Source organism: Geotrypetes seraphini, chromosome 16 (assembly GCF_902459505.1).
Source record: "Geotrypetes seraphini chromosome 16, aGeoSer1.1, whole genome shotgun sequence".
NCBI lineage: Eukaryota > Metazoa > Chordata > Amphibia > Gymnophiona > Dermophiidae > Geotrypetes > Geotrypetes seraphini.
The window spans coordinates 14640597-14660382 of NC_047099.1; the positions used below are offsets into that span (position 1 = coordinate 14640597).

At 40.7% G+C, this 19786-nt stretch overlaps 1 protein-coding gene across 1 annotated transcript; it reads left to right on the forward strand.

Annotated features, from left to right (window-relative positions):
- Positions 1–18043: 18043 nt before the first annotated feature.
- On the forward strand, positions 18044–19000 carry LOC117349710 (olfactory receptor 146-like). The gene has a single exon (XM_033923304.1). The coding sequence runs from the start codon at positions 18044–18046 to the stop codon at positions 18998–19000; it is 957 nt and encodes a 318-aa protein (XP_033779195.1).
- Positions 19001–19786: the final 786 nt, after the last annotated feature.

Genomic DNA, 19786 nt, shown 5'->3' on the forward strand with positions numbered 1-19786 from the left:
TAGTGAGGATGGAAGATAACCTGATATATCCCCTAGAACAATTCAGGGGAGTGATGATATGGAAAAGGTTTCTTGATGATATCTTTTTTATTTGGAACAATACGGAGGTATTTATGAAAGAGTTTGTACATATTTTGAACCAACTGAATCCACATATAAAGTTTACTTTAACTTATGATTCTTTGCAAATAGATTTCCTAGACCTTACCATCACTCGAGATCACATGTGTTTAAAAACTACATTGTTTCGAAAACCAGTTGAAAGGAATATATTACTTCAATTTCACAGCCATCATCCCTACAAGCTGAAATTTAATCTGCCTGTTGGCCAGTTCCTTAGATTACGGAGAATTTGTTCCAAAGAGGAAGAATTTTTGAATCAGTCATGAGAATTGGAATCACATATATTACAAAGAGGATACCCGAAGTCTGTGCGGAGAGCTTTTCTTAGAGCTAAATATGCTAATCGGGAATTATTGTTGAATTAACATGCTATGATACAACCTCAAGATACAACAATTCAACCGCAACATGACAACGCTAGATTGATCTGTGTTCTTCCATTCTATAATGGTTCCAATAATCTTGTGACCTGTATGAAAAAACACTGGCACATACTATGGATCATCCCTGAACTCTTTGAAGAATTTCCTACAATAGCATACAGTAGAGGAAATAATATAGGGGAACGGCTAGAATGATCCAGCTATTCTGGGGGTATGAGGGAAGTGTGGAAGTAAAATAATATGTGAAATGTCAAAATCGCTTGTGGTGTGAAAAAGCAGTTGAAGGGAGTGAAAGGCAACCTCCGGGCATGGATATGACTATAAGATCAAAAACTAGAACATCATGTAAAACTCATAATGTAATATATAGTATAGTCTGCCCATGTGATTTAATCTATGTAGGGAGAAAAAGCCATCCAGTAAATATTAGGCTTAATGAACACAAGTCTAGGATTCTTAATGGACACAGCATTGGACACAGTGTTCCCATACGATAGATGACATCCACATAAAAGAAGGGTGGGAGGGAGGAAACTATAAACAAAAATTAAATTTTAGTGAACAGCGTTGGATATATACTTTAAATACAGTGGAACCGGGGGGGGGGGGGGGGTTAAATCAAGAAATAGAATGGACGTCGCTGGTGTTAGTCCTGATTCGCTGCCGAGTATCTCTGATGTCAGTGAAGGGGAGGATTTATTGAGAAAGAAAAAATGCAGCCATCTTGGCTCACAAACAATAGATCGGGATGATGCAGAGAAAATATAGAAAGGGTAATTTTTCAGATTACTAACTTTAAGATTAGTTTGCTCCTTCTAAAAAGATTATTTAAAAGATATGTTCAATAGATTTGTGCAATATGTTTAAATATTGTAAGAATAATACATTGAATGGTTAATTTTATGTTCTAGGGGACTTTTCTTGAAAAAGTCTTTGGGCCAAACATGTCGAAATGACAGGTCCCTTCCCGATGTGAACAAAAAAAATACTATATAGATAAGTTTTAGTGTTGATTAGCTTTTATTACTAGAGCACAGAGCACTTTAAAATATTTAAGTATGAAATAAAAATCAAGGAGGTAGTGAGGAGACCACTGCCATATGTATGCTCCTAGCTGTGCTGACTGATTCAGGAAAAAAAAAAATTTGATTCGATTCAGCCTATTGAATTGGTTTTTCGATTCAATTTGATTTTCCTGCTCAATTGAGTGTTTTTTTCGAACATCCTGGTGGGTTTATGCTATAGCCTCTTCACCCCCTTTGCCCTCTCCTAACCACACTGGCGCTGTGGTGTAAAAAAAATAAACAAACAAAAAAGACTTTTCCTCTCTGTTAAATCCTAGCTCACGTTTGTGGTCTAACACCAGCTCTGGCAGGATACACGTTTCAAATCTGACATATTGTAATCACAAAACAGAAAATAAAATTAGTTTTTCTACCTTTTGTTTTCTGGTCATTATTCAAATCTTGTTGGTCCCAGTCTCTTTGAATCCCCCCTTCCCTCCCTCCCTCCCTCTGTGTACTTCTACACCAGGGCCCCCTCCCCTGAAGGTCTGTCCCCCCTCCCCTGAAGGTCTGTGTCCCCCTGAAGGCCTGCACCCCACCCCTAAAGGCCTGCCTGTCCCCCATCCCTGAAGGCCTGTCCCCCCCCTAGAAGGCCTGTCTCCCCCCTTGAAGGCTTGTCCCCCCTTAAAGGCATGCCCCCCCTTAAAGGCCTCCCCTGGAGGCCTGACTATCCCCCCTGGAGACCTGTGCCACCACCCTTGAAGGCCTGCATCCCCCCGAAGACTTGCATGCCTGTTCCACCTCCCACCCCAATACCCCCCCCGAAGGACTGCTCACCCCCTCCCGGAAGGCCTGCATGTTTCCCCTGGCCTCCCACTGGTGTCTGGCTTCCCCCCTGGCCTCCCAGCACCGTTTACCTTATAGGAGCAGCCTGCAGAGAAGATCGTGGTGCTAGCGATCTTTGCAAACTGCTTCGGAGCTGTTTCCTCTGCCGCGATCCCGCCCCTCCTCTGACATCAGAGGTAGGATCACGGAGGAGGAAACAGCTCTGAAGTAGTTTGCAAAGATCGCTAGCACCGCGATCTTCTCTGCAGGCTGCTCCTATAAGGTAAACAGTGCGGGGAGGCCTGGGGGAAGCCGGACGCCAGGGGGGAAGCCAGACACCAGGAGGGGAAGCCGGACACCAGCACTTCCTGACTGACCCTCCCCCATCACCCTCTAAAGCAGGGCGTCCTATACAGAATCAGGCCTAGACTCGCTTACAATAAACCCAATTCTGTAACTGACGACCATTTTATAGATGCCAGTTACAGAACCGGGTTACTCTAGATGCGGCCGCAATACTTATCGCGGCAAGGGATCTCCCTGCTGCGATTAGTATAGCAGCCGCTTTTGCGGCCACCAGACTCCTCAAACGATCGTGGAAGGAGAGTGCTCAACCCCTCCTGTCCGAAGACACCCCCCAGTGATTGCAGAGGCAGGAGGGAGCCCAACCCCTCCAGTCCAGAGACACCCCCCAGTGATTGCAGAGGCAGGAGGGAGCCCAACCCCCAATGTTCGTGGAGGCAGGAGGGAGCCCAACCCCTCCTGCCTGAAGATGAACTCACCCCCGATGTTCACTGGCATAAGGGTTCCCTGCCGGAAGGCCCCCTCCTCTGGACCCCCCTCACTAACACCCCTCCTCTAACCATCCCTCTCTAACCCCCCAAGATCCCCCCACTAACCGTACTAGTTGGCCGGCCAGATGGGGTTTCAGGCATACCTCTGTCAAAATGAGGTGGGTCCGCCCCTCCCCAGCCCATCACACACTATCCTAAGGCCTGATCAGCCCAGGTGCCTAAGGCCCCTCCTATGGGCATGGCCTTAGGTGCATGAGTCATCTCAAAAGAAGCGGGCCTGCTGGACAGACATTAGGAGAACCCGTCTGGCCGGCCAACTAGTACGGTAAGTGGGGGAGAGTCCAAGGGCGGGGGGGGGGGGGTGTTTGCAAGGTAGATTCTGGGGAGTGGGGGGCCTTCTAGCAGGAGGGGTTGGGAACCCTCCTGCTGGTGAACATTGGGGGTGGGGTCCAGTGTTCCCGCTAAGCTGCGCTGGCGTGCGCTGGCGCACAAAATATTACATCGCAGCGCACAAGTTTCACGTCACAGCGCACACTCGAGCGGAGGTGAGAGGAAGCGGCGGCGGTCTGCCCTGATCGCCTAAGATGCAGCAGCGGCGGCTCCTTTCATGATCCCCGTAAATTACGGGGATGCTGCCGCTGCTGCATCTTAGGCGATCAGGGCAGACCGCCGCCGCTTCCTCTCACCTCCGCTCGAGTGTGCGCTGTGACGTGAAACTTGTGCGCTGCGATGTAATATTTTGTGCGCCAGCGCACGCCAGCGCAGCTTAGCGGGAACACTGGCTGGGGTCATCTTTGGGTAGGAGGGGTTGGACTCTCTTCTGCCTCTGCGAAAATCGGGGAGTGGTGTCAGAGTCAGGCAGAAGGGGTTGGGTTCCCTCCTGCCTCAACGATCATCATAGGGGGTGGGTTGTCTTTGGGCAGGAGGGGTTGATCACCCTCCTACCTCCTTGATTGTTCTGGGGGACTGGCAGCCGCAGCTGCTATACTTATTGAGGCAGGAAGATCCTTTGCCACAATAAGTATAGCAACCGTGTCTACAATATAGTTGTATCCAACACCTTATCTTGGCTTATATCTTGGCAATGTAGTTGTATCCAACACCTTATCTTGGCAAGACTGAAGACAGATGAAATCACCTTATACTTAATTATATGGACCTTCAGACCACAGCCGGGCACCCAATGCTACTGGTTGCTAACCTCTTCGTCGGTCCAACTTTTATTGAGTATCAAAAATATTTTGTTTTGTTTTTAATCATTATTATTTTTTCAATATAAAAACAGAAGAAGGCCACTTAACTTAGCGAACTATCCTTCATCGTTCACTTCTATTTTTATATTGAAAAAATAATGATAATGATAAAAACCAAAATTAAAACCAAAATATTATTTATACTCAATAAAAGTTGGACCGATGAAGAGGTTAGTAACTAGTAGTATTGGGTGCCCGGCTGCAGTCTGAAGGTCCATACAATTAAGTATAAAGTGATTTAATCTGTCTTCAGCCTTGCTTAGAGATATAAGCCATGATAAGGTGTTGGATACAATCATATTGAGTATACAACAGTGGCATATATTTACAGTACTTACAATGTAGGACTACAATGTAGGGCTCCTTTTATAAAGGCACGCTACGGGGGTTAGCGCATCGGATATTTCGTCACGCGCCAACCCCCGCAGCAGCCTAAAATCCCTACGCCTCGTCAATGGAGGCGTTAGGTACTAGCGCAGCAGGAGGTTTAATGCACGGTATTCCGCACGTTAAACCGCTACCACGCCTTTGTAAAAGGACCCCATAGACTATCCCAATAACCTTACAGCATGTTAGGTGCAAAGATTAATGAGTAGTATGTACAAAGACTATGGAAAATACATCCCTTAATTCTATAAAAGAAGCTAAAAATGATACATGAAAATTTGGGTGCACACTCAATTTGCAAACAGAAGTTTTATTGAAGCATATTATAGACCATATTACATCATATTTTATCAAATTACACTGGATGCCAGTTGAAACGAAAGTTCTATTTAAATTTGGTTGTATAAGTTATTAAGTATTGCATGGTCAAGCACCTATCTATTTAGTAGACCATTTTATATTTAACAATTCACAAAATTCACAGCGTAAACTTGTTCTATTTGTTTCTCCATCTGTTAAAGGTTGCTCACATAAAAGACATTTCCAACGGCTACTGTTATATCAGGCAGCAATATGTGACAAATGTTTTAGGCGTTTACCCCCTTTTACAAAACCGTAAAAGCGGTTTTAGCGCCAGCCGGCGCGCTGAATGCTTTGCGCTGCTCCCAATGTTCATAGAGTTCCTAAGAACATCAGGAGCAGCACCCTGGCTGGTGCTGAAAACAGTGTTTGTGGTTTTGTAAAAGGGCAGCTTAATTATTTCTTCTTCTTGCCAACATGTCAGAAAATTGTCAACAACGTACTTATTTGTAAAAATTTTAGATGTTTAATGCTTTGTAATTCATTGAGATTGTTCAGTTTTCATTTTGCCTTGCTAACTGCATGGAACTTCATGCCAAAAATTGGAATTTTAAAAAGCAATTAATGCGAATTGGAATTAATTAAAAATTATGTGCAAATTGGCCATTTATTCTAACCCAATTCAATCCACTAAATTGGCTCTCCGGTCCACAGATCAATTGCTGAAAACGAAGTGGGGTGATACTCCCTATGTATACTTATGGGACAATGCTAAAATTAAAATACAAGGAAAACCTCTCAACTGGATTCTATGGAAGAGATCTGGTATATGTTTTCTCACTCACTTATATTGCGACAGTTCTTGGATTCCGTTTGAAACCTTATGCCGATCATACAATCTCCCTCATACGCATTACTATAGATGGATTCAATTGTGCCATGCTATTAAGGCTGGATATAACATGTCCATTATTACAACTACGAAACCTTCAATCTGGAGATTGTATGAGCTAGTAGCATGTAAACCCAAGGGTCAATCTGCAGCGTGGTATTCTTTACTCATTGATATGAAATCCAACTCACCTTTAGGCTTATGGGATGTTTGGGCACATGATACTGGAGTATCTATGAGACCTTCAGTCTGGCCCAAAATTTGGAAAGAGATTTACTCATCACTCCATTCCTCTTCCATTACACAGTTCATTTTTTACTTAATGCACAGGGCTTTTTGGACACCCTACAAACTTGCTAAAATCCCTAATTCTGATATCTCTTGTTGCTGGTCATGTAAGGCTGATGTGGGAACACCGCCTTCCTGTCAACACGTTCTGGCTTCAAATTTGGAAAACTATTTCTGTGATCTTTAGTCTCCAGGAAGAGTTGACATTGGCTATTATTATTTATGGTAGGTATGACCTAAGCACTCAGCTTGACGACTCTGCTGCTAAATTATTGTGATTCCTGTTAATGGTTGCTCTGAAACTTATTCTTACCAATTAGAAACATGCCGACAATTTGTCTTATGTTTCCTGGTGGAATAATGTTTGTTTATGAATGAGATATGAAAAATGTTTTGCTGAGAAAAGAGGTACTATTCCTGCACATGCTGTCTGGCACTTATTGTCTTCTTATTGTGACTCTTTAACTCATCTTGCTTGATGTGATATTCTGTTGCTGTTATTTTGGACTGCACACACTTACTGATTGTATACCGGTACTAATAACATCTTGTACTATTGACTGTTGTTCCTCTATGCTTGACTGTTATTTCTTCATTTCTCTATTTTGACTTGTTATCATTCTGTATGTTTCCATCATGTACTTCTTTGTTAATTTTTCATAAACTAAATAAACATATTGAACTTAAAAAAAATTATGTGCAAATTTAGATATGGGAGCTGCGCCTATATTTTTCACGTAGCCATATAGTGGTGAGGTTGAAGAGATTTACAGATGTTCTTGCCAATGATTTCTGAGTTCAAAATAGTGTCTCTGACCCTACAGGAATTCTCTTGGTACTACCTTAGGAATCCTAAGAACATAAGAATATCCTTACCGGGTCAGATCAATGGTCCATCAAGCCCAGTAGCCCATTATCAACAATCTCAGCCTCAAATACTTAAATCTAACCAGATCTATAGATAGGCACAACTTCTTCCTTTCACTTTTTAGACCTAGCTTTATTTGTAAAACATTTTTAATTACCTTCCTGATGTTTTTCCTTAAATGTTCTTCTACTTTCTTTTTATTTTAGTTCAAAGAGTTTAATTGATGTTATATATGAGAAGAAATACAAAGCCAACAATATGGGTGTTCTAACAAGGAACACAGAATAACAACAGCATTAACAAATGTGAAGTGTATCCACAGTGAAAAAGTAATCACAAATGAATAAATGCATAAAAAGGAAAAAGATGAGAATACATTAGTTCAAGAAAAGGGTGTACACCAAATAGGTGATGTATTCTAATAATAATAATAATAATAACTTTATTTTTGTAAACCGTAATACCACAAAACAGTTCAGAGCGGTTTACAGGAGAAGAGACTGTACATATACAGCGAAGTTACAGAGTATCAGAAAACAGTTCAGAATAGTTTACAGGAGATAAGAACTGTATTTATGCAATGAAGGTACAGAGAATTAGTTATCAAGTGTATGGTTTAAACCAGTGGCCATTACAAAATGATCCGATAACTGTCAGAGTAATGAGTCAGAGTAAACAGACATGCTGATCCAAACATAAAATGTAAAATAAAAGAAAATGGTATATACAACATGAGATATATGACAACCAGAGAGATGCCTGAGATCAGTTGATAAAGGGTAAGGTGTGATGCAGCAAATATTATTATAAAAATGTAGAAGTCAAGGATCTGCTTTACAATACTCAAGTACGGGAGACCAAATTTTGGCATAAGTGGACATGGAATTATTGCATTCAGCAAAAAGACATTCATATTTCACAAGGAGACATATAGAGTTCCACCATTGAGTTTCTACGAGTGTCAGGAGCACTGCTGGCCACTCAGCGCGACTCCCCATGCTAGAAAACTGCTAGTGCAGGTTAATAGAAGAGGAGGTAAGTGTCTGATTCTGGAAATGAACACCTACCGCATACGCCCAGAATTTTGTACAGATGCCTTAAACGTAGGCCAATCTATATAAACTTCAAGAACACTATATTTTCTTAATAGCAGATTAAATAAATAGAACACATGATTATTTTTCTCCAGGGGATCCTCAGATTGACATAAGAGTAATATACTGTAACTGTAGTGGCCACATTCTTCATCAATCCTCTTCCCTTGTTTTTCTTTTTTATTTTAATTATACATTATTTTAGATAGTATTCTTATTTATACCATATTCTTTTTATTATAATTTTCACTTAGCTTTTTATTGCAGCAACACCCCTCCTGACACATTTCAACCACTTCCTCAGGGTTGAGGATGTAAACATTTATTTATACTAACAGTGTTTAACCTTTAATGGCAGTTCTCATCTGGTGAAGCCAGCCTGAGCTGCCTTGCTTTGACTAAGTAGAACAAAAAGTTTCTCAGCAGAAAGTGGAAAGCAAAAAACACATGAGGAATGCACAAAATCAATAAAGTGTATCGATAAAAGTTTTTTATTTAAGTATATCCCCAGTGTATAGTCTTAAGCTATGGGAACCTAACAGCCCAAAAGCCAAAGCTCTATCACTTATCAATAGCTCAGATATCTAGTAGGCTTATTAATCTTATGCTGCACACCATCATAGGCATATACTAGTGTGCTAATTTCAAAGAGTATCAGCCCCCCTTTTACTAAGCTACAGTAGAGGCTATTACCTTGAGCCAGGGGGCTAAATGCTGCTCCAGCACTCATAGAATTCCTTTGATATTTGGCATTTAACACATCAGAATTAACATTAATTTGAAATTAATGAACAGTTAAGCATCTAATTTGATAGGTATGATTCTCTAAATCAGGCCTGCACAACTTGGGCCTTCGCCAGGCCAGGTTTTCAGGATTTCCCAAATGAGTATGCAGGAGATCAATATGCATACAATGGAAGCAGTGCAGATAAATAGCTCTCATGCAAATTCACTGGGGAAATCCTGAAAACCCGACTGGATTCAGCCCTCGAGGACCGGAGTTCTGCAGGCCTGCTCTAAATGTTAGGTGCCTTGTAGAAGCACCAATCTAAGGGCTGAAGTAGGCTGCTGTCGGAGCCTACACCGAGATAGAGACCTCACACTCTATATACTGGTATCAATCAATAAGGATATTTATTAACAAATCAGTAACAGCTTACAAGAATAAATCATTCAGCATATAGAGTAACAGAATGTGATCTTCAGGCCTGAGGATCCTTTGATGTCTGTTCTGCTTACTTCCTCTTAAAGGCCTGTTTTTATACATTTCTTGGTGGTCAGCACCACGTTGGTCTAAATCACGATAAATCTTTATTGGCTCTTTTCTTACACGTCATTACATCTGTAAATTCATTTATTGGTTTATACATTTGTGTCACGCTATACGTCTGTTCCGTTTACCGTAAGGCCTATCCTTTTCCCGCAAATGTCCCTTTAATCTACCATATCAGCAATTTCGAGCCTCACCCCTCTGCCCTTTTATCACAAGACACGTCTTACTAAATGATATTCTCGAGAATTCTATTTTTGACCATGAGATGTGTTCATCTTTTTATAATTTGGAAGATTGGCCTAAGTACTTCAACTTTGTATAAGGTGAAATCACAGAACTTTCTTGACTTAAGGTGGTGTTGTAAATCACCTTAATTACCTTATACCGACACTACTTTCACTCTCTCTCAACCCTCAGAGATGCCACCAGGGGATCAATTGATCATATCCTCTGGCTTTATGCACCTAATCTTCATAGGGTTGATACTATATTTTTAGGTATGTTTTCAATTTTATGATTTTATTATTATTAACTCTTATTGATAATTTTTAAAACAATAAATATACTAAAGAGTATTGATACTTAGCTTTGTACGGAGTGGTTGTTGGAAAGGGATAAACAAGCCAACATGTTTCACCCGTAAAGGGGGTTTCCTCAGGGCTATTACCCCTGTAAACAAAAAAGGCTGGCTTGAGTAAAAAACTAAGTCAAATAACATACACTTATAAATATAACAATTGTATCTGTACCTTGTTTATTCGTTGTTCACGACGTGACCACCCGATCTAAGTTTTAAAGATGGCTGCGGCGTGGTTAGTAACATCCTTAAATAACCCACAACCCGGATGTGGGCGGAGAAAGGGGAGGGATGAATATCCCAACCGATGCTGCACCCAAAACCCGGGAAGGGGATTGTTTATACTGTATCAGCTCATGATTCTTTACCTCCTATATTAATTAAAGAGGGGTAAATAAACTCCCAGGAAAACATCATAGCAGGGATGGCCATTCCAGTTCTAAATTCAAACCGTGGGGAACAACCGTATTCAAACGGTATATCCATCTTTGCTCCAGGTAATTCAACCTGGCTTCTAGATTACCCTCCATATCTGCTATACTTAAATTGTCAATAATTCTCCACCTAATGTGGTCTAACTGATGTTGTTTAGACTGCCAGTGGTGAACTAAGGGAGCTGTCAAATTTCCCGTCACAATTCTAGATTTGTGCTCATTGAGCCTCACTTGGATAGCACGTCGGGTACGTCCTACATATACCAGAGGGCACGGGCAGATGATAATGTATATGACCCAAGATGACTTACAGTTAGTGTATGTACGGGCTTGGATAATTCTCCCCGTTTGTGGGTCACACCATTGGGTACCCGCAATGGTCTTGTCGCACCATTGGCATTGGGTACAGGGGGAATGAAAACCCAGAGAGGGATAAACAGGAGTACGGCGTTTTAACAACTGTCCAATGGTGTTACCTTTTGTGAATGTAATAAGAGGGAACTCTTCTAGACCCCTAAGGTTTTTCAAAATGGACCAGTGCTGCTTTATTGATCTCACTATAGTGTGTACTACCACAGAATAGGGCAATACACACACCATTTTCGTCTCCTTCCTACTAGATTCAACATCCTTCCCTGACTGTTGTAAAAGGGTTTCACGGTGAGAAAACCGAGCCCTTAAATATGCTTGGCGTACACATTTTTGCGGATACCCCCGGACGCTAAATCTATGACTAATGTCTTTTGCTACCCGTTGGAACTCGTTAAGCTCAGAACATACTCTTCTCGCTCTTAGGAATTGACTAATGGGGAGACTAGTCTTAAGCTTATGGGGGTGAAAACTAGCAAAGTGTAACAAAGTATTCCTCGCCACAGGTTTTCTATAAAGGGTGGTCTGAAAAGATGTCCCCACCCTATGTACTGTAATGTCTAAAAAATCAATCATTTGAATCCGTATTCATGCTTAGTAATAAGCTTGTCTTCATATGCCTTAGTGATATAATCGAATATGGTCTTCGCCAGTTGATCTCCTGGATTGGTAGTGATAGGAGTATAGGATATAGTATCCCCTAATTGTCTTAGTGCTTCCATGGTGTAGCTACAACGGTCTTGAACTACTATCGCCCCCCCTTTGTCTGCTTGATGAATGATGATCTCATCTCGTACCGCCAGTTCTTTTATAGCTAAGTATTGGGGGTGCGAAAGATTGTATCTCAATGAGTTAGACTTGTAGTTCTTCTCATATTGGGTCAGATCGTTCAATACAAGGTCCCGAAATGTAGCTACAACTGGATCAACCGGGGGGGTCCAATTGGATTTACCCCTACAGATGGATTTGTCCTCAGAGGCTGAACTTTGAATATCTGTTTGTTCATTTTGAAAGAATATTTTAATCTGTATAGTGCGGATAAATCTGTGAAAAGCAATTTTTAACTTGAAAAAATCAGGTTTCTCCTTTATAACGAACCCCAAACCAAGCTGCAACACTTGTTGCTGAATAGGTGTTAAAGGGAAGCACTAAGACAATTAGGGGATACTATATCCTATACTCCTATCACTACCAATCCAGGAGATCAACTGGCGAAGACCATATTCGATTATATCACTAAGGCATATGAAGACAAGCTTATTACTAAGCATGAATACGGATTCCTTTTGGAAAAATTTCCTAAGACTCCCATAATTCGTTTTGTACCAAAGATACATAAGAACCTTCAAAACCCACCGGGTAGACCCATAGTGAATACGAGAAACAGTATTCTGGAGCCATTATCCAAGTTCCTGGACATTTTCTTAAAACAAGCAGCAACACGGGTCCGTTCATATCTGAAGGATTCTTCACATTTCATTAGAAAGCTTGATGAAGTCATAGACCTTCCATCCAAATGTTGGATGGTAACTCTTGACATAGTGTCCCTATATACAAACATTCCACAGAATGGGGCCATGGACATCATCAGAAGGACCTTAGATGCTAGACAAGAACCGCAAAGAATTACTACACAATTTCTAATGCCATTGGCTAAGTGGGTTATAGAAGATAGCTATTTCTCATATGAACAGACCTATTACAAACAAGTCCGGGGAGTTGCGATGGGGGCCACCCTTGCCCCCTCAGTAGCCACCCTCTATGTGGGTCGATTTGAGGAATTGAATATCTATACATCTCCACAATACAGCTCCAGCATAAAACTATGGCTTAGGTTCTTAGATGATATCTTCTTCATCTGGACTGGATCAGAGACTGAATTACAAATCTTTATACAATGGATGAATTCAGTGGATAATAACCTGCAATTTACAGCTACTTACAATCTCCAAATGATTGATTTTTTAGACATTACAGTACATAGGGTGGGGACATCTTTTCAGACCACCCTTTATAGAAAACCTGTGGCGAGGAATACTTTGTTACACTTTGCTAGTTTTCACCCCCATAAGCTTAAGACTAGTCTCCCCATTAGTCAATTCCTAAGAGCGAGAAGAGTATGTTCTGAGCTTAACGAGTTCCAACGGGTAGCAAAAGACATTAGTCATAGATTTAGCGTCCGGGGGTATCCGCAAAAATGTGTACGCCAAGCATATTTAAGGGCTCGGTTTTCTCACCGTGAAACCCTTTTACAACAGTCAGGGAAGGATGTTGAATCTAGTAGGAAGGAGACGAAAATGGTGTGTGTATTGCCCTATTCTGTGGTAGTACACACTATAGTGAGATCAATAAAGCAGCACTGGTCCATTTTGAAAAACCTTAGGGGTCTAGAAGAGTTCCCTCTTATTACATTCACAAAAGGTAACACCATTGGACAGTTGTTAAAACGCCGTACTCCTGTTTATCCCTCTCTGGGTTTTCATTCCCCCTGTACCCAATGCCAATGGTGCGACAAGACCATTGCGGGTACCCAATGGTGTGACCCACAAACGGGGAGAATTATCCAAGCCCGTACATACACTAACTGTAAGTCATCTTGGGTCATATACATTATCATCTGCCCGTGCCCTCTGGTATATGTAGGACGTACCCGACGTGCTATCCAAGTGAGGCTCAATGAGCACAAATCTAGAATTGTGACGGGAAATTTGACAGCTCCCTTAGTTCACCACTGGCAGTCTAAACAACATCAGTTAGACCACATTAGGTGGAGAATTATTGACAATTTAAGTATAGCAGATATGGAGGGTAATCTAGAAGCCAGGTTGAATTACCTGGAGCAAAGATGGATATACCGTTTGAATACGGTTGTTCCCCACGGTTTGAATTTAGAACTGGAATGGCCATCCCTGCTATGATGTTTTCCTGGGAGTTTATTTACCCCTCTTTAATTAATATAGGAGGTAAAGAATCATGAGCTGATACAGTATAAACAATCCCCTTCCCGGGTTTTGGGTGCAGCATCGGTTGGGATATTCATCCCTCCCCTTTCTCCGCCCACATCCGGGTTGTGGGTTATTTAAGGATGTTACTAACCACGCCGCGGCCATCTTTAAAACTTAGATCGGGTGGTCACGTCGTGAACAACGAATAAACAAGGTACAGATACAATTGTTATATTTATAAGTGTATGTTATTTGACTTAGTTTTTTACTCAAGCCAGCCTTTTTTGTTTACAGGGGTAATAGCCCTGAGGAAACCCCCTTTACGGGTGAAACATGTTGGCTTGTTTATCCCTTTCCAACAACCACTCCGTACAAAGCTAAGTATCAATACTCTTTAGTATATTTATTGTTTTAAAAATTATCAATAAGAGTTAATAATAATAAAATCATAAAATTGAAAACATACCTAAAAATATAGTATCAACCCTATGAAGATTAGGTGCATAAAGCCAGAGGATATGATCAATTGATCCCCTGGTGGCATCTCTGAGGGTTGAGAGAGTGAAAGTAGTGTCGGTATAAGGCATCTTTTTATAATATCATAACAGATGTGAGGCCCTGTTGCCATTCAAAGAGTTAAGTATTGCTTGTTTGTTCCTCCTCATAAGTTTTGCTTAGCCCAGCAGGTTATTTCCCAACCAGTATATGACAGCTGGCAAATGTAGTCAGAAATGTCTTTTAGATTATTAATATACTGATTTATTAGAGCAGGAGGGGAGAAAGGGGATTTTTCTCATTTGAGGTCTGGTTTCTTCACCTTTAGCGTTATCCAAAGGACTTACTGTGCTTCACCTGTATCATACAAGGACTTTATGAGTGTATTTTCCTTCATACCAGAGTTTACCGTATTTTCCTCTTCCTCTCAGGGCTCCTTTTACGAAGGTATATTAGGGCCTTAATGCACGGAATAGCAGGCGCTAAAATGCCGTGCACACTAGCCGCTACCACCTACTCTTGAGCAGGCAGTAGTTTTTCAGCTAGCGTGTGCTATAGCATGCACTAATCCAGTGTGTGCGCTAAAAATGCTAGCACACCTTTGTAAAAGGAGCCCTAAATGTGGGCATTGTTAGGTCATAGATTGTGGGTGTGTTTTGGAGTTAGGTGTCTGTTTTCACTTAGGCACCATTGTGTATCTGATATTGGTGCATGTATTTATACCAATAAATCTTTGGGGTGTGCTCAGGTGTCCTGCAGTAAGGTGGACACGTGCATGTACTATCTATGTGCTAAAAACAATATTTTATTTGTTGGCTGAGGGGTTGAGAGTGGGCATGCTTATGTTAATCAGTAAGCACATGCTTGATACCTGTGTTAATCGGTGACGGGACTAAATCGTGCGAGACAACGGCGCGCCGACAACTGAGCGCCGACAACTGAGCGCAAGGTTGATGGCGCGCCGAAGAAAAGCACTATTTTAAAGGGCTCCGATGGGGGATGTGGGGGGGGAACCCCCCCACTTTACTTAACATACATTGCGCTGGCGTTGTGGGAGGTTTGGGGGATTGTAACCCCCCACATTATACTTAAAACTGAACTTTTTCCCTAAAAAACAGGCAAAAAGTTCAGTTTCAAGTATAATGAGGGGGGTTACAAGCGCGATGTCTGTTAAGTAAAATAGGGGGGTTCCACACCAACACCCCCCATCAGAACCCTTTAAAATAGTGCTTTTCTTTGGCGCGCCATCAACCTTGCGCTCAATTGCCTGCGCTCGGTTGTCGGCGCGCCATTGTCTCGCGCGATTTTGTCTATGAACCATGTTAATCTATAAACACGTGCTTCAGTAGTAATCAATGCTGTGATTAGTCATTACCCTATGAAACGGTGACAGGTCAAATGTGTGCAAGACAAATCAGCGCATAGATAATAGCACGCAAAGATAATAACGTGCGAGACAATTGAGCACAAGGATAGCTCTGCATGAGACAATTGAGCGCAAGGATAACTCAGCACAACGACAATTCAGTGCGGTGAACGAAGGGCACACGCACGTTCAGCACGTTAACACGTGATCACGTCACCACGTTATCAGTATGGTCCCCTTGCCTCTTTGCCTTTTGAATATTAGTCACGTGAATGCATTTTCGTTACTATGGTTACGTTTCCTCTTTATATATGTGCTCCGAACAGCCCGCCCTCCTTTCGCTGCCTGAACGTGTCCGTTATAGGTAAAGCTCTACCCATAGAACCCCAATCAACATGTAAGTACTAAAGTATTCAGGTACTCACTAACCATAGAACTCTAATTAATACGTAAGTTTCCCTCTTAGATTATTGTTTGTATTTAGACCCATTGTATGGTATTGTACTTAGACTCATTGTATTGTATTGTACTTAGACTCATTGTATTGTATTGTATTTAGACTCATTGTAATGCATTGTATTGTATTGTATTGTATTGTATTTAGACTCATGGTACGGTATTGTAAGTTGACTTATTGTACTGTATTAAGACCTTTTGTTATTCGCTGAATGTCCAGCCTTCTTACAATGTAAACCGCCTAGAAGTCGCCTGACTATGGCGGTATAGAAAAATAAAGTTATTATTATTATAAAGTTATTATAACGAATATTTGTCTTGCGCGGATTTTACTCGCCTCTGGTGAGAGCAAATGTACTTCCACATGTTTATATTTTCGGTTCACGCGCACGCGGACCGTATATTTTTATGTCGCTACTTTTGAAAGCTATATAAGATGTGCGCTACACAATCGCAAGAAAACCGAGGGTATAATACTAAAACTCTGAGTGAACTTGTTTGTTGGTTATCGTGTGGTCTTGCGCGCATTTGACTATGAACCCTATGAAACAGGTGGCAGTAAAGACTCACATGCTAAATCCACTTTTTATTATAGCTTTATAAAAGAGCCTATAACTTTTTGCTAGTACCAAACATCAATAAGAATATTAGCAGGTGGCCAGAAATCATATTTTAAAAGCTGCAGTTGTACCACAGTGAATTTGATCTTAGCATACAGAAAATTTCCATCCACATACATAACATATACTATGTTATGTATGGTCATGCTGCATTTACACATCAGCAGAAGACACCTATTTTAGCCTAAATTTTAAGCATCCCATGGCACCTATGTGTCTTTGTAAAATCTTGCACAAATCCTACAGAAATTGCATCTAGATTGAAAGTGTAGACATGATGCCTCCTCAACAGTGACCATCAACATTAGCATGCATTTTAACACAAGAACATAGGAATAGCCTTACTGGGTCAGACCAATGGTCCATCAAGACCAGTAGCTTGTTCTCACGGTGGCCAATCCTGGTCACTAGTACCTGGTAAAATCCCAAAGTGTAGCAACATTCCAAAATATCAGAGTAGCAAGATTCCAGAACCCCAAATAGTAGCAACATTCCATGTTATCGATCCAGGGCAAGCAGTGGCTTCCCTTATCTTTTTCTCAATAACAGACTATGTATAATCCGTTTATAAAGTATACAGGCAAAATGGGACACTGTCCATGTTCCAGTCAAGCTCTGCTTCTGACCACATCTACTGCACAAGTACACACTAGTTCATACCACTCACAGTTATTTTCATGATCTAATTTCATGAGAGCCCATTTAACCTCTTAAATCAGTGTTCTAAAGACCCCATTTATGATCAGAAATGCTTTACAGAATCACCCTCTTTCAAAAGGTTTTAGCAAAAATAGTGGTTGTTGAGAGAAGCATAGTTGAAGGATAGAAGTGACCTATTTCCAAGAATGATAGACTTAATCATTGTAACACAAATTGTGAGCATACTTAAGAAATATATGGACAGCACTAGCAAGGTCAGATAAGAAAGATGCATTAGGGAAGTAGGTGCTAAGTTGCTAATGAAAACTTCCATCCACTTATTGACTCAACTACATGAATCTCACCTGTATAGATTAGAAAAGCCATTTGGGTCATTGTCTACCTTCATTTAGAATGTCACTAGGTAACAAAGCACAGGGAGCACAATTAGGCGTTTCCTCCTTCATTTCACATATTCAACTTCTGGGATCAATTCCCAAATGGACCCACAGCAAGAATAAATATTCAGTTCTTAATGCAGGTTATCAGACCTCAGATGATGCAAACTCACATTGTTAGTAATGATAAATTTAAAACCCAGTCAAAATCCAAAGACCTTGATGACTTTCAAAACAAAGCTCCTCACCCATGAGACTGTATGAATGACTTATTGGTGTTTAAAACTCAGAATGCAATGGAAAAGGCAAATTTTACCACAGTGACAGAATTTATCATTTTGGGGTTTCCTGAATTTCCAGAGCTGCAGGTACCTCTTTTCGTTCTATTTTTATTGATTTACCTGATCATCCTAATGTGGAATCTGACTATTATCATCATTGTGTGCCTGGAGTCTCGCTTGCATACCCCCATGTACTTTTTCCTCAGTAACCTGTCCATTCTTGATATCTCTTGCACCTCAGTTTCTCTTCCCAAGCTGCTGGATATCCTTTTAAGAAAGACTCATCATATTTCGATAAATGGGTGTTTTACACAAATGTATTTCTTTCTGTCTCTGACTGGCACTGAATTTTTAATTCTTTCAGTCATGGCTTATGATCGCTATATTGCAATATGTCAACCTCTGTCTTACCATTTGATTATGAATCAGAAAGTTTGTATCCTCATGAGTACAGGAACATGGATCTTAGGCTTTCTGATCCCTGCATCTTATCTTATTTTTATTACTCAGTTCTCTTTTTGTCAGTCCAATGAGATTAATCATTTCTTCTGTGATTTCTCAGCACTGCTAGAGCTTTCTTGCACCAGCACCTCATCTATTCAATGTGTAGTTTATATTGAGGGGGCAGTTATGGCAATTCCTTGCTTTATCTCAACCTTCACTTCTTATGTGTACATCATCTCCACCATCCTGAGGATCCGTTCATCCGATGGGAGACGAAAAGCCTTTTCTACCTGTTCTTCCCATCTCACAGTTGTATGTTTGTTTTATTTGACTTTGATATGTGTTTACATTCGACCACAATCCATGCAATCAATGGATATAAACAAAATCATTTCTATATTGTATAATACTTTAATTCCAATGTTTAATCCTCTCATTTACAGCCTGAAAAACAAGGATGTAAAAAATGCCCTTAGAAAATATTTCTGTTGAAAGCAATTGTAACAATGGAAGTAAATTCTGGTCACATGAAAACAAGAGAATTGACCCAATGATCTCCACAGACCAAATCCAAGAAGAAACAAAAAAAAAAAACCAATATGGAGAAATGATGTTCCTGAGATAAACTTTATTAATATTAAAATAATATTAAAACTTGGCAAATCACAAAAAAACCTCTAGGACACAGCCTGCTGAAAAGCTTTGGAGCCTGGATCCAACATGGTCCATGTTTCGACAGAATGTCTTCTTCAGGGGTCCTATGAATAATATTATAATGAGTTTCATGTCATAGTATCCTGTGTGCATAAAGGCATCACTGGATAGTATGTGATAATTGAAATGAATGAGATCAAGTTTCAAGTTCATTTAAAATCTGATGGATCACTTAATCTTAATACAAAGCTAAAAGCAATAAAAATTGCAACATTCGGGGAAACAATACAACTAACGTAGACAAAATGCACAGTACAAACAGAGCCAGGAAGAAGGAAAGGGGAAGAAAAACAATAGTTAATAGGAAATGAGACGACCAAGGGAAATAACAAAAGGAAGGGTTAATGTGATATTGTACAGAAACGAATGATGTCATGACTGGTGGTAAGATACATCAATATGTAATCAGAGCCAATGAAAATATGGTGAGGAACTGGCGATAAGATTGTAGCATGTGAGAAAAAAGGTGGAGACACAGTAATTGGGTGGAAAAAAATGTGACAAAGTACCTCAGAGTGTAGTGATGCTTGAAAAGAAAGTAATGACACTTAAAAAGAAAGGACG